Below are 14,815 nucleotides of genomic sequence, written 5' to 3' on the forward strand. Positions count from 1 at the left end.
CAATTCTGGGCTGCATCAATAGGAGTATAGCATCTAGATCAAGGGAAGTAATAGTGCCACTGTATTCTGCTCTGGTCAGACCTCACCTGGAGTACTGTGTCCAGTTCTGGGCACCACAGTTCAAGAAGGACACTGACAAACTGGACCGTGTCCAGAGGAGGGCAACCAAAATGGTCAAAGGCTTGGAAACGAGGCCTTATGAGGAACGGCTAAGGGAGCTGGGCATGTTTAGCCTGGAGAAGAGGAGGTTAAGGGGTGATATGATAGCCATGTTCAAATATATAAAAGGATGTCATATAGAGGAGGGAGAAAGGTTGTTTTCTGCTGCTCCAGAGAAGCGGACACGGAGCAATGGATCCAAACTACAAGAAAGAAGATTCCACCTAAACATTAGGAAGAACTTCCTGACAGTAAGAGCTGTTTGACAGTGGAATTTGCTGCCAAGGAGTGTGGTGGAGTCTCCTTCTTTGGAGGTCTTTAAGCAGAGGCTTGACAACCATATGTCAGGAGTGCTCTGATGGTGTTTCCTGCTTGGCAGGGGGTTGGACTCGATCGCCCTTGTGGTCTCTTCCAACTCTATGATTCTATGATTTGCAGTGGAGTGCAGAGAGAAGAAAAAGTGGGGAGGGGGATGAGGGAGCATGTAGGAGTGAGAAACCCATTAGACATGGGGCACACCTTTCATTTTTCTCTGCCTCATTTCTGCAGTCTTAGTTATCCAAATTGCTGCTTCACAGTAAAAGAAAGGAGCTCCTGAAAATCTGTCAGCATTGTAGTGCAGATTTCTCCTAAGGCACATTTTTGCAAAGCATGCTTTCGCTAATAATGACTTCTTCTCCGGCAACAAGTCTGGATCAGTTGACCAGATAGCTAATCTTTCGTTAGAGGACTATGTAACCTGGGATAAGGCATCTCCAGCCCCAGTACTAGCACATCCTTTGCAGTTACCTTTTGCCTCCCTTGCTCCAGTTGCTGAGTCACAATAGCCCAGCCTAGATTTCTGGACTTTAATTTGGCAATGGAGGTCTGGATGCTTCATCTGAAGCACTGCAGGTCTGTGCTTATGTGGTAACCACATTAAGACTGTTAAAATGGTAGAGTATCCTTCGGTCAAGATGGGTATCTAAGTGTAACACGCACATGATCGAACCCTGTGGTACCCTACTTCTCCCATTTCTCCCGGATGGCGAGGAACCATTAGTGAGTACTCTTTGGTGGCCTTCCCTGTTGTGCTCTGCGGCAAACCCCCTCTGTATACACCATATTAACCACCACGGGTTATCTGATGGTTTTTGCGTGAGGGTAAACTTAGATCCTTGGATGTAAACTTAGATCCTTGGGATGTGGGTGGCGCTGTGGCCTAAACCACTGAGCCTCTTGGGTTGCGTTGGTGGTATAGTGGTGAGCATAGCTGCCTTCCACTGAGCCTCTTGGGTTTGCCAATCAGAAGGTCTGGGGTACCAGAAGCGGTTTAGTCATGCTGGCCACATGATCCAGAAAGGTGTCTGTGGACAAACGCAGGCTCCCTCAGCCTGAAAGCGAGATGAGTGCCACAACCCCATCGTCGCCTTTCACTGGACTTAACCATCCAGGATTCCTTTACCTTACCTTAGATCCCTGGAGACCCAGGCAGAAGTTGAAGAAATAAGAAAGATTTATTTTATAGGACAAAGTTAATAAAACAAAGGATGCAGCAGGAGATAATGTTCCTTCGGGGAAACAGTTAGCATTAATAATTACACTAAATCGAATGGATGTTACAGGCTACTAAACAAGGTAGTAAATGCACAGCTTCTTTTAAGTAACTACTCTTCAGTTAGATGTTACAGGTTTCTAGATTAGATGGTAAATCCTCAGCTTCTTTCAGCGTATTTATCCTGTGGGATAACCAGCCTCACATCTGTCTTCACATAAAACTGTCCATCTGTCTTCCCATAAACCCATTTCTTAGCAGAAGCATTCATCCCTGCCCACCATATACCTCACACGTGCAATAGGATGCCATGTCTTGGCTTTTGGTGACGCTGGCATCCCTGGAAGCCAGATGTCCTAGAGAGGGCAAGAAAAGTGACCATCTTCTGCAAAGCGAGGGGAATTAGAGGCAGCTTGGGAGGAGGACAGGTCTGCGCTGGAGTGGCTTAGATTGGTCTCAACTAGGGCCAGGGCCTTTTCAACACTGGCCCCGACTTGGTGGAATGCTCTGTCACAAGAGACCAGGGCCCTGCGGGATTTGACATCTTTCCGCAGGGCCTGCAAGACGGAGCTGTTCCGCCTGGCCTTCGGCTTAGACTCACTCTGACCCCTTATATGGGATTTGGAATATAAATTTTCCCTTGGATAGCTGGCTTGGGTGAATATCTGATGTTTCCTCGCTTTATGGTCTTGATTTATGGGCTCCTATAAAATGAGGCTGCATTTTAAGCCATATTTTAATTAACTCCCCCCCCCCGCCGCATTATGTTGTATTATAATTTATATTTGGTGTTAGCCGCCCTGAGCCCGGGAGGGCGGGGTATAAATAAAAAAAATATTTATTTTATTTATTTCCAGTAATTTCACTTCAGTTCCTTAGCTGAGTTGCTGCATAGGTGAATTCTCTAGTTCTTAAACAACGTGGCACTTTCTGTCACGTTACTCAACCTTTTATGACTCCCACTCCTGAGGTACTTCTAGCAGTATAACAGACCTAGGGGATCGCCACGCCCTTCTTAACTGGTTTGGGATTCTTCTCTTCCTAGAAGATAATTCCCCTCCTAGCTGAAATGAGACCCAAGCAGACTGTATCCTCACAGCTCCTACTTCTCCTGGCCCAAACTCAGCCCCCCAGTTAACTTCTGTCTGAATACTCTCCCACCGTCTTTCAGTCTGAACTCAGAGACTCCTTTCTCTAGCTGTAGATACTTTTCTCGCAGTGGATGCTACACGCAGACCAGAACCAACTCTCTCCCTCAAACTATCTGCCCACTCTCTTAGAAATGGCTCCTTTTATTCTCCCTCCCCAAATGCTCCATGCATGCACCCCCTCTGGCTAGCTGTCTTGGCAGCCAAACAGACAGAGGTTCCCAGCCTCTGGTGGAATTCGGAGGCACTCTGGTCTAGCTCAGCTGTCCGCCACACAGTCCCAGGTCTCTGCCCCTGGCAGCAAGTGACAATTCTTTCTGGCTTGGACTTTTCAGCTGCCCGCACGTCCACGGGAAACTGCTCTGGCTGTTTCCACTTTGCTGCAGCGCAGGGGAGACTCCAGGATGAAGGCTCAGAGTCAAGGTGTCTTCTTCCTCCCGTACTCAATAACCATGGGCTTCCCCAGCAGGATGAAGCCATTTGCCAACTGCAGGGCTGCCTGTGCCGTTGAGATACCTGAAACCAAAGAGCGACACAAGATCAGCCCTGGCAGTTCAGATCCTGGGGAGGCATCCAGAGACCATTGGAGACTCTGCACTCCATTCCCCGCCCACATCTCAACCGGAAGGCCAGCGTTTGGCTCTGGGGGATGTGGAGGGCTGGACACTCACTGGGAAAGGTGAGGAAAGCTTGTCCTCTCATGCGCCCACTCAGCAGGCGGAATTGGATCTGGGGGCCTCCCTCCTCCTGGAACCTCGCAAACAAGGACAGCAGCTCCTTCATGTTGACGCGGCGGCTGAGGTTCTTCAAGTACAGCACCTGCTCAGCACCAAAACACATACAGTAATGCAGTGTTAGAAACTCAGATATATAAGCTAATTGCCAAATGGCACCTTAAATCTAGGTGGCCGTCACCACCACAGAATGTCTAGTTCATGGAAGAAGCAAAGATCACCAGTGTTGAAGCAATGATTCTTCAACATCAACTTTGTTGGACTGGTCATGTTGTGCGGATGCCTGATGATCATCTTCCAAAGCAACTACTGTATTCCAAATGTAAAAATGGAAAGCGTCTCTCTCAAGGCAAATCTAAAAAAATGTAACTGGGAAACACTGGCCTACAAGTGTTCCAATTGGAGAACAGCCTTTACCAAAGGTGTCATGGACTTTGAATACGCTCAAACTCAGGACGAAAGGGAGAAATGTGCTAGGAGGAAGGCACGCTTGGCAAATCCACACCGTTATCAACTCCCGTCCAGAAACCTATGTCCTCACTGTGGAAGGATGTGTTGATCCAGAATTGACCTCCACAGTCACTTACAGACTCACTGTCAAAACTGTTTATGGAAGACAATCTTACTCGGCTACGAGTGATCACCAAAGAAGAGAAGATGATGATGGTTATTATTAATTCCATTTCTATACCACTTTATATTTTAAAGAAAAAAAAATCTAAGTGGGTGTCGACACATTAAAACAACATACCGTATTGGCCTGAATATAAGCCTCACTTTCCCCCCAAATTCCAACTGTGAAAAGTCAAAGTGCGGCTTAAATTTGTGACCTTACAAAACTTGGCCTTTACGATTTTGCTGCTGAAATAGACATATGGTAAAATGGAACGGGTGTGAGTGCCTGCAAAATTTTAATGGAGTGGCTTATATTCGGGTATTGTATTTCCCCCCCCCCCCCCCCGATTTTGAAAAGTGTGGCTTATATTCAGGTGCGGCTTATATTCAGGCCAATACAGTATAAAACAATCCAGAATAAAACAAATTCAAGCTTTGGGGAAAATATTTCAGATCCTTCTCTAAGTGACCCTTGGGATTCCTTCCAACTCTACAATTTTGTGATCTTTCCCCCCCTGGCTTTTCGAGCAACATCTTCATGTCTGGAGAGCTTCCTGGGAAAGTCATTTTCTGGAGACTAGCTGCAAAAAGAATGGAAGCGCTCTTCCACAGAATGGCCAGCTGACCCCCTTGACAACCTCTCTGTTAAAAAGGTAAAGGTACCCCTGCCCGTACGGGCCAGTCTTGACAGACTCTAGGGTTGTGCGCCCATCTCACTTAAGAGGCCGGGGCCAGCGGTGTCCGGAGACACTTCCGGGTCACGTGGCCAGCCTGACATTGCTGCTCTGGCGAGCCAGAGCCGCACAAGGAAACGCCGTTTACCTTCCCGCTAGTAAGCGGTCCCTATTTATCTACTTGCACCCGGGAGTGCTTTCGAACTGCTAGGTTAGCAGGCGCTGGGACCGAACTACGGGAGCGCACCCCGCCGCGGGGATTCGAACCGCCGACCTTTCGATCGGCAAGCCCTAGGCGCTGAGGCTTTTACCCACAGCGCCACCCGCGTCCCTAACCTCTCTGTTACCAACTCTCAAACTTTGAGTTTGTCGAAAGGGAGACTGCTGAAATTAATTGACTGGAGCCATGCGACTCAACTCGGGTGAACCGGACCCGGTTTTTGTAAGCAAGGTGGACCCAAGTTACTTCTGGTGTCCTTCCGGGATTTGAGGCTCTGAAGGTTAAGCTTCATTAGTTTCCTAGGACATCTGCCCCTGACCTTGAGGGTTCTAGAACATGAACGGATCCTCTTAGCACCAGGAACCTGATGCCACTCCCCAATAAGCTTTTCGTCCCGTTTCCCCCACCGCCAAGTGGTGGGAGAGAACGTCCTTGCTGCTCCTCCATTTGCAAGCAGGGAGGCTCCTGAGCCCCAGGGGCAGGGAGGGAAGAGACTCACCTCGCTTGGCTCTCCAGGGCTGTAGGAGGAAAACCGGGGAATCTGGCGGATCTCCTCCTCCGAGAGGCGGTTTTTGCGGATCTCCTCCTCTGGGATAAACTCCACCGGCTCTGTCACCATCACGGGTGCTGGGGTTGGCCGGGGATCTGCGCCCTGAGACACTGGGGGGCTGCTGGGAGGCACGGGGCACGGCAAATCCGGGTCACTTTGGGGAGGCAAGGGAAGCCCCTCAGGCCGGCGGCCAAGAGTTGTGGTGAGGTGTGACAAGGGGTCCTCCTGCGTAGCCTCATCTGGGCCAGAAGGGAAACAACAGAGCCCTCAGTGACAGACATTTGCAGAAGGCTACGCTGTGAGGAAAGTTAGGCAATGAAGCACCCCGCCACCTCCCCCAGTTGCCTTCCACGCCCACCCACTTGGACTCCAGGGGCCCCCGGCCATGCACCTTGGTGGTACAGAACCCTCAGGAAGGCATGGCGGTCCGTGCCCTGGAAGAGAGAGCTCTCAATCTCCATCTCTCGCCTGCTCAGCTGCTTGCTGCCCGCAAAGCGCTGGGGCAGCGAAAGGATGCGGCGGCGCTCGGCCATCTTCTCCTCGATGGCCCCGATCCTCTCTCTTATCGCCTCGGGGGCTGCTCCAAGGCCGGGACTCTGGAAGGAAGCCATAGACAAGGGTTAGCCTCTCACCCCCCACCCCTTCAGCTTCCTCCCACTCATAGGAGATCCCTCCTCTGGTGCTGAGAAGGGCTGCAATGAGGAGGAATGGTGGGAGATTCCCCCTCCTCCTGCTCAGGATCCTGAATCTTCGCAGGAGCAGGAGGACAGTATAGATTTGGAATAGTGGTTTGCAGAGGGACATAGCTCAGAAGGCAGAAGCTGGGAAATACTGGGTGGGGAACAGCTAGGAGAAGAAACACACACACACACACACACACAGAGAGAGAGAGAGAGAGAGAGAGAGAGAGAGAGAGAGAACAGATTTACTGTCTCTGGAAAGCATTCATCTGCTCTCCCCAGAATCAAGAATGGCTGAGTGTGGCAGAAAAGAAAGCACAGAGGGTACAAGTTCAGGTTACAAGACTTAAAAGTGACACGGGTGACTAGGGACATAAGGGGGTGGAATTCTTCATTGGGAGCATCGCCATTCCTAGGAGATGGGTTCTTTGTTCTCTCGCTGTGATCATTAGTTTCTAAATGGTAAGAAGACTCCTTTTCCTTTGTTCTGCTTATCTACTGCCAAGTGGGGGAAGAATCCAATTCCCTGAAGCCTGACTCTTAGGCCTCATGTATTTCAGCATGGAAGGCAGACCACTCCACTGGTGCCACCAATGAAAAGGTCCAGTTTGCGTTACGCAGCGGTTCTCAACCTGTGGGCCCCCAGATGTTGTTGGACTACAACACCCATCATCCCTGAGCTCTGGCTTTGCTAACTAGGGATGATTGGAGTTGTAGTTCAACAACTTCTGGGGACCCATAGGTTCAGAAAGGCTGCGTTACAGCAAGCTGGTCATTAATAGGCCGCGGCAAAACAAACTGGCTTCCACCAGCTGACTGCAGTGCCCTTACTAGGCAGTGAAGTGAACACAGTGAAGGACTCCCCGCCCCCTCATTTACCTTATCTGCCAAGGCATGGGTCTTCCAGAATTGGATCTCGGCGTCTGAGAGGCCCAGCTCTCGAAGAGCGGCGGCCTCTTTGTTGCTTTCCTGCAGCGCCTGGAACTGAGGCAAGGTGCAGGTCCCAGCGGCTTCCTCTCCAAAGGGCTTGTAGAGCGCTGCAGGCGCAAAGCAGCGGCGCTTGGACACACACCTGCGAGCCAACACGGCAGCGTTAGAAGAGGGCTACCCTGGGAGGCGGCAGGCCAAGCCTCCGGAAAAGAGCCTGCGCCATCGGATCCTGAGAAGGGGGTTGGACTAGATGGCCCTTGGCGTCTTTTCCAAATCTACCATTCTCCCGATGGCAGAGGACCCTCATTGGCACACAGCGTCCCCCCCTCTCGCCCCCCAGGGAAGGCCCTTGTCCAAGGCAATGTGCTTCTGACCTTCCTGTGATGATGAACCAAGAATGCTTCCCGCTGCCAGAGACACCTCCCACCCAGACTCTGCACTTGTTCAGGATCCGCACTCACTGCTCAATGGAGACAGATGTGTCAAGCTGATGGTGCAGGAGGCTCTTGAGCTGCCTCTGCCCTTCCGTCTCCTGGTCCTCCAGGGGGATGTCATCCCGGCTGTGTCTGCTGTCAATCCTGTGAAGGCGGAGAGGTCAGAAGCAGGGAGCTTAGAACTCAGATAGGATACTTGGCGCCTAATAGCTCCTTAAACCGCCAAAACAGAACGTCTAGTGCCATTTGGGGGCAAGACGGTGCTCAAGTCTTATTTTTCAAATGATGGACAGTATAATTGATTTTCAGGTAAACATCTTTGGCTCTGGTAATGATGATGATGATGATAATAATAATAATAATAATAATAATAATAAAATTTATTTATACCCCGCCCTCCCCAGCCAAGATCGGGCTCAGGGCGGCTAACGCCAAATATAAAACAAGTTGATTGAAATACAACTTAAAAACAAGATTAAAATACAACATTAAGATGCAGCCTCATTTCAGCAGAAACTCAAAAACTTTTTTGGGGATGAGGTGTGCCTACTAAAATAAAATCAATTATTTATTTACAACGAAGGCCAGATTGCCCCTCTTTAAAACGAACAAACAAAAACAGTTTTTCTTACCATTTTTAATTGATTTTGCATAAAACATATTGTCATCAAATTAATACAAATTTAATACAAATTTAAAAGCTGACTTCCCACCCCACCAGCTGTCCCCCCCCCATTCCTGCTCCAGATACATTAGCTATCCCAACTTTCATTTCAATAATCAATAAAATCAAACATATTTATATCTGCAATAACATTTCATCCTTTCTCCCTGCACACTGTCCTTAAAGGTAAAGGTAAAGGTACCCCTGCCCGTACGGGCCAGTCTTGCCAGACTCTGGGTTGTGCGCCCATCTCACTTAAGAGGCCAGGGGCCAGCGCTGTCCGGAGACACTTCCGGGTCACGTGGCCAGCGTGACAAAGCTGCATCTGGCGAGCCAGCGCAGCACATGGAAACGCCGTTTACACTGTCCTTACGAGGACCAATTTCTGCTTCGGACTTCTATATATTATTATAACCTATCCACATAATAATCAGGTCGAGTAAATCCTCTTATATCTGTTCTGTCTGCGATAATCATTCATCAATATAATTTTAAATCACTTCCCAGCGAAAAAGAACAATAATGTTGTTATTTATATGCCGCCCATCCAACTGGGTTGCCTCAGCCACTCTGGGCAGCTCACAATGAAATATTAAAAACGCGAGGAAACACCAACCCTTTTAAACTGTTAAACCATCCACCCCAATCTTATAATAATAATTATTATTATTGTTGTTGTTATTATTATTATTATTATTATTATTAACATAAACTATTTTACCATCAGATGCATTCAGGTTTACAGAGTTGTTCCTGAAGGCAGGCTTAGGTTACATAACAGATAAACTATATACTAGATAGTAGTGAGTCATGAGAAAACTTCATTCAAGCAGTTACCAGTTAACACTCCTTGCAGCAACTGACCAACTGACAAAACTGCCGGCCACATAGAGGCAGTTAGTCCTGTTTCAGAATATTGGACTTGACTGACAGCTATATATCCCACAACACACAGACACATACCAGGAACTCCCCCCCCCCCCATTTAAATCAGATTTTTAAAATAAAATGGTTTTGGAGGAAAAATCTTTCTAAAGATAGTTTTCTATTTAAGTTACATTATAGTTCAAAGGCTATTCATCAGGAAATAAGGATTTATTTTAATGAGATGAAAAAGATGCTGAAATATACATTTACCAAAAAACCAGAAGCATTTTCACTTGGTATTGTTGGGGAGATGTTAACAGACAGGATTGTAAGTTGTTTTTATATGTAACAACGGTAGCTAGAATATTATTGGCCCAAAAATGGAAGCAAGAAGAACTACCGACGAAAGAAGAATGGCAAATGAAATTAATGGACTATGCAGAATTAGACAAATTAACAGGCAGGATTCGGAACCTTCGGGACCAAAGATTCTTAGAAGACTGGAGTAAATATCTGAACTATTTGAAAAGCAATTGTAATAAACAGATTACGCTAGTAGGACTGCAAGAAGTTCTGTAAGGAGGATTATGTGAAATACTGCAAGGAAGACTATGAAGAGAATTATTAGTTAACGATAACTAAAAGAAATAGAGAAATTAAGAAATGCAGAACAAGTGATGAAGAACGGAAAATCTTCAGAGGTTGTTGACAGAAGTCTAAAATATTGTATAAGATAAGAAGTTATGTTAAATGACTGTTGGAAATGATATGTTAAAAAATTAATAAAAATATATAAAAAGGAAGTAAATATTATTATACTATCAAGAATAAGTCTTTCTGTAAAAAATAATGATGATTTAAATCAAATCTTACTGACTAGTGATTTAAATTGATTTGATTTAAATCAAATCCACCCTGGTACGTACATACATACACCACCCCCCACTCCAAGGAAGGACAGAACACTGCTTTGATGGACCCCTTTGGGTTTCAGGAGTCACAGAACGGTCAAGTTGGAATGATAGAGTTGGAAGAGACAACAAGGGCCATCGAGTCCAACCCCCTGCCAAGCAGGAAACACCATCAGAGCACTCCTGACATATGGTTGTCAAGCCTCTGCTTAAAGACCTCCAAAGAAGGAGACTCCACCACACTCCTTGGCAGCAAATTCCACTGTCGAACAGCTCTCACTGTCAGGAAGTTCTTCCTAATGTTTAGGTGGAATCTTCTTTCTTGTCGTTTGGATCCATTGCTCCGTGTCCGCTTCTCTGGAGCAGCAGAAAGCAACCTTTCTCCCTCCTCTATGTGACATCCTTTTATATATTGAACATGGCTATCGTATCACCCCTTAACCTCCTCTTCTCCAGGCTAAACATGCCCAGCTCCCTTAGCCGTTCCTCATAAGGCATCGTTTCCAGGCCTTTGACCATTTTGGTTGCCCTCCTCTGGACACGTTCCAGTTTGTCAGTGTCCTTCTTGAACTGTGGTGCCCAGAACTGGACACAGTACTCCAGGTGAGGTCTGACCAGAGCAGAATACAGTGGCACTATTACTTCCCTTGATCTAGATGCTATAAAGAAGGGATCCCCGAGGGTCATCTAGCCCAACCCGCTGCAAGGCCGGCGCCTCTCAACTCAGGCGGCATCCAGGACAGCTGGCCATTTAAGTCCGGCCCTTTAAGGGCCACCTTCTCTGGGGCGGGAACCCTTGAACTTGGGGGGCAGCTTCCTCCCCCCAAAACGGGTTTTTCTCCTTTCTCCCTCGCCTCGGAAACTGCCGGGATGCTGCTGCGCCTTTCGGGGACCCCACAAACCCCACAGAGCCCCGTCAGGCTGCACCTCACCCCACCCTGACCCCCAAGTAAAGGGGGCAGCAAAGGGACGCGGGGGGGGGAGGGAGGAGGCGACGCTGGAGACCCACACGCCGCTGTGGGAAGCAGATCCAGGAGGGCAGGGTGGGGGTGGCGACCCCCCTCGCCCCACATAGGCATCCCCAAAACTCCCCTCGGGGGTCGCAGCAACTTCCCAGCCCCCCCCGCAGCCCCCCCTTTACCTCCTCATAGCTTTCAACGGCACCAACGGAAACTCCTCCTCCTCCTCGGACTTCAACTCCCAAGAGGCGCCGCGCGGAGCAGGAAGGAAAGGGAGCGGGGCGGGGCGCGGTGGCTGCTGGGAAATGTCGTTCCGAGCGGGCAGGGGAGGGAAGAGCCGGCGGCGGGCGCGCAAACACACTCTCCTCCGCGACTCCATATGTGAGGGTGCCGCCCCCCCCCCAGTTGATGGGCATTTCTGGGGGGGGGGGGGTTTGGACTAGAAGACCCGTCGAGCCCCTTCCAAGTTTACACTTCTTTTTTTAAAATATTTATGCTTTTCAGGTTTATACATGTCACTAATTTTACAATCATTTTTACATTTCAAAACTCGACTTCCTTCCCCCCCCTTTCTGCGGTTCCTAAAATTTATTTTTAACGTCTTCTGCATATTTCATTTCTATACCGCTTTATATTTTTAAGAAAAATCTCAAAGCGGTTTACAGAATATTAAAACATCAATAAAACAAAGCAACATAATTAACGGAAAACTAAAATATTATCTTAAAGATTTCAAAAAAAAAATACTACAAAGGTCAACTACAGAATACATATTTAACACAAACAAAGTTAACAAATTAACTTAAATATATACGCTTATAAAATTGTAGGTTATTACAATAATCCTGTCAATGTTCTTCTGTTTACAATCATATCTGTAAATATTCAATAATTCATTTCCATTCTTTTTATTTAAAGTTTTTAAAATCTTTATTTCTTAATTCTTCCAGTAAGTTTCGCTATTTCTGCATATTCTGTAAGTTTTTGTATCCATTCTTCCTTTGCTGGTACTTCTGCTTCTTTCCATTTTGGGGCAGGTAACATTCTTGCCACTGTAGTAGCATACATGAATAAGTTTCTATACAGCTTAGGTAGTTCTGTCCCTATAATTCCCAAAAGAAAAGCTTCTGGTGTCTTTTTCACAAACATTTTAAAAATCCTTTTCATTACAGTATAAATAATTTCCCATAAGCCTTATTACAAGACTACCACATATGATAAAAATAACCTTTCTTTTTACATTTCCAACACTTATTTGATTTAGATTTATACATTTTTGCCAATTTACTCAGTGTTAGATACCATCGATATAACATTTTAATATAATTTTCTCTTAAACCATAGCATGCTGTCAATTTTATATCCATATTCCACAATCGTTCCCATGGTTTCATGTCTATATTATGACCAATATCTATTGCCTAATGTATCACTGAGGATTTTACTTACTCATCCTTTGTCTCCCATTCCAATAATATTTTAGGCAGCACTTTCATGTTACATTCCAACAGGTCTCTCTCCAGTTCTATGATTCTCTGTGAGGCGAGTCATACATCCCCTCCCATTTTTATTTTTATTTTTGAAGTTGGCAACCCCTATACACGCTTCTTGGGAGAAGGGCAATGACAGGCCTAGACAGCATCTTGAGAAGTACAGATGTCACCTTGCCAAAAAAGTCTGTATAGTTAAAGCCATGGTTTTCCCAGTAGTGATGTATGGAAGTGAGAGCTGGACCATAAAGAAGGCTGATCGCCGAAGAATTGATGCTTTTGAATTATGGTGCTGGAGAAGACTCTTGAGAGTCCCATGGACTGCAAGAAGATCAAACGCATCCATTCTTAAGGAAATCAGCCCTGAGTGCTCACTGGAAGGACAGATCGTGAAGCTGAGGCTCCAGTACTTTGGCCACCTCATGAGAAGAGAAGACACTGATGCTGGGAAAGATGGAAGGCACAAGGAGAAGGGGGCGACAGATGGTTGGATAGTGTTTTCGAGGTTACCAGCATGAGTTTGACCAAACTGCGGGAGGTAGTGGAGGAGAGAGGTGCCTGGCGTGCTCTGGTCCAGGGGGTCATGAAGAGTCGGACACGACTAAACGACTAAACAACAACAACATACACGCTCCTGGTGACAGGACCTGACTCTGCACTGCTGGGCCTTGCAGATGAAGCACACTGCAGCCCCCCATCCTGTCCCATTGGGGCACCCTCCATTCCCAAAAGCTGCAGCTCCGGCCAGCAGGCATGAGAGGGTTTCGCATTGGGATGGGGGCAGGGACGGACCTGCGTTGTGGGGGCCATGAAGCTCCAACTGTTATGGGACCGCCTCTCCCCATACGAACTGAGCTGGATCCTGCCATCCCTGAATCACAAGAAGGGGCCTTCCCTGTGGTGGCTCCCAATTTGCGGAACACTCTCCTCAATGGGGCTTTGCCTCCATTGCATATCTTTCAGCACTAGGCGAAAACGTCCCTCTTCTCCCAGGCCTTTGGAGAATTGCTCAGTATACAGCAGGGGTCAGCAAACTTTTTCAGCAGGGGGCCGGTCCACTGTCCCTCAGACCATGTGGGGGGCCGGACAATATTTTGAAAAAAACCCCTGAATGAATTCCTATGCCCCACAAATACCCCAGAGATGCATTTTAAATAAAAGGACACATTCTACTCATGTAAAAACAAGCAGATTCCTGGACCGTCCATAGGCCGGATTTAGAAGGCGATTGGGCCAGATCCAGCCCCCGGGCCTTAGTTTGCCTACCCATGAACTACAGCCTATTAAAGCAATGATTGTGTGTGTGTCGTTTTTATTATTATCTGTTCACAGATTTGCAGAGTGGGAAGGGATAACGCAGGTCATTTAGCCTAACTCCTTGGAATACAGGAATCAGTGTTCTATGTTGCAAACGGCCATGAGATCTCTTGAAGGTCAGTATATAAATTTAATAAACTGTAATAACAATAATATATGAGACGCGGGTGGCGCTGTGGGTAAATCCTCAGCGCCTAGGACTTGCCGATCGCATGTTCGGCAGTTCGAATCCCCGCGGCAGGGTGAGCTCCCGTCGTTCGGTCCCAGCTCCTGCCCACCTAGCAGTTCGAAAGCACCCTTAGGTGCAAGTAGATAAATAGGTACCGCTTTATAGTGGGAAGGTAAACGGCGTTCCGTGCGCTGCGCTGGTGCTGGCTCGCCAGAGCAGCTTCGTCACGCTGGCCACGTGACCCAGAAGTGTCTTCGGACAGCGCTGGCCCCGGCCTCTTAAGTGAGATGGGCACACAACCCTAGAGTCTGTCAAGACTGGCCCGTACGGGCAGGGTACCTTTACCTTTACCTAATAACAATAATCACCATCATCACCATCCATGCCCATTGACCTTATGTTTGAGTCTAGCTGGGATAGCTCAGTCGGCAGAGAACGAGACTTAATCTCAGGGCTGTGGGTACCAGCCCCGCATTGCTCAGAAGATCCCTGCATTGAGAAGGGTTGGACTAGATGACAATCGGGATCCCAACTCTACCATTTGGTGAGTGTGGACCTTGGCTTTTCAGATCTGGGTTAGCCAGCCGTGCTCTAAGTCTCCAGGGCCTAAAACAGCATCCGCTCCGCCCCTTGAAACTGCAAAGTAGAATCCTAGAATTGTAGAGCTGGAAGGGACCCGAGGGTCATCTAGCCCAACCCTCTGCAATGCAGGAACCTTTTGCCCAATGTGGGGCTCAAACCCACCACCATGAGATGAGCA

The 14,815-nt window shown here is 47.6% G+C and overlaps 1 protein-coding gene across 1 annotated transcript; it reads right to left on the reverse strand.

Moving 5' to 3' along the window:
• Window positions 1–1,636: 1,636 nt before the first annotated feature.
• Window positions 1,637–11,466, reverse strand: RBM41 (RNA binding motif protein 41). The gene is made up of 7 exons (XM_028720453.2): window positions 11,262–11,466; window positions 7,706–7,822; window positions 7,194–7,386; window positions 6,026–6,230; window positions 5,584–5,873; window positions 3,513–3,660; window positions 1,637–3,357 (listed from the first exon to the last, which is right to left on the reverse strand). The coding sequence occupies exons 1-7, from the start codon at window positions 11,456–11,458 to the stop codon at window positions 3,260–3,262; spliced, it is 1,248 nt and encodes a 415-aa protein (XP_028576286.2). The 5' UTR covers window positions 11,459–11,466; the 3' UTR covers window positions 1,637–3,259.
• Between the last annotated feature and the right edge of the window lie 3,349 nt (window positions 11,467–14,815).

Source organism: Podarcis muralis, chromosome 2 (genome assembly GCF_964188315.1).
Source record: "Podarcis muralis chromosome 2, rPodMur119.hap1.1, whole genome shotgun sequence".
Taxonomy (NCBI): domain Eukaryota; kingdom Metazoa; phylum Chordata; class Lepidosauria; order Squamata; family Lacertidae; genus Podarcis; species Podarcis muralis.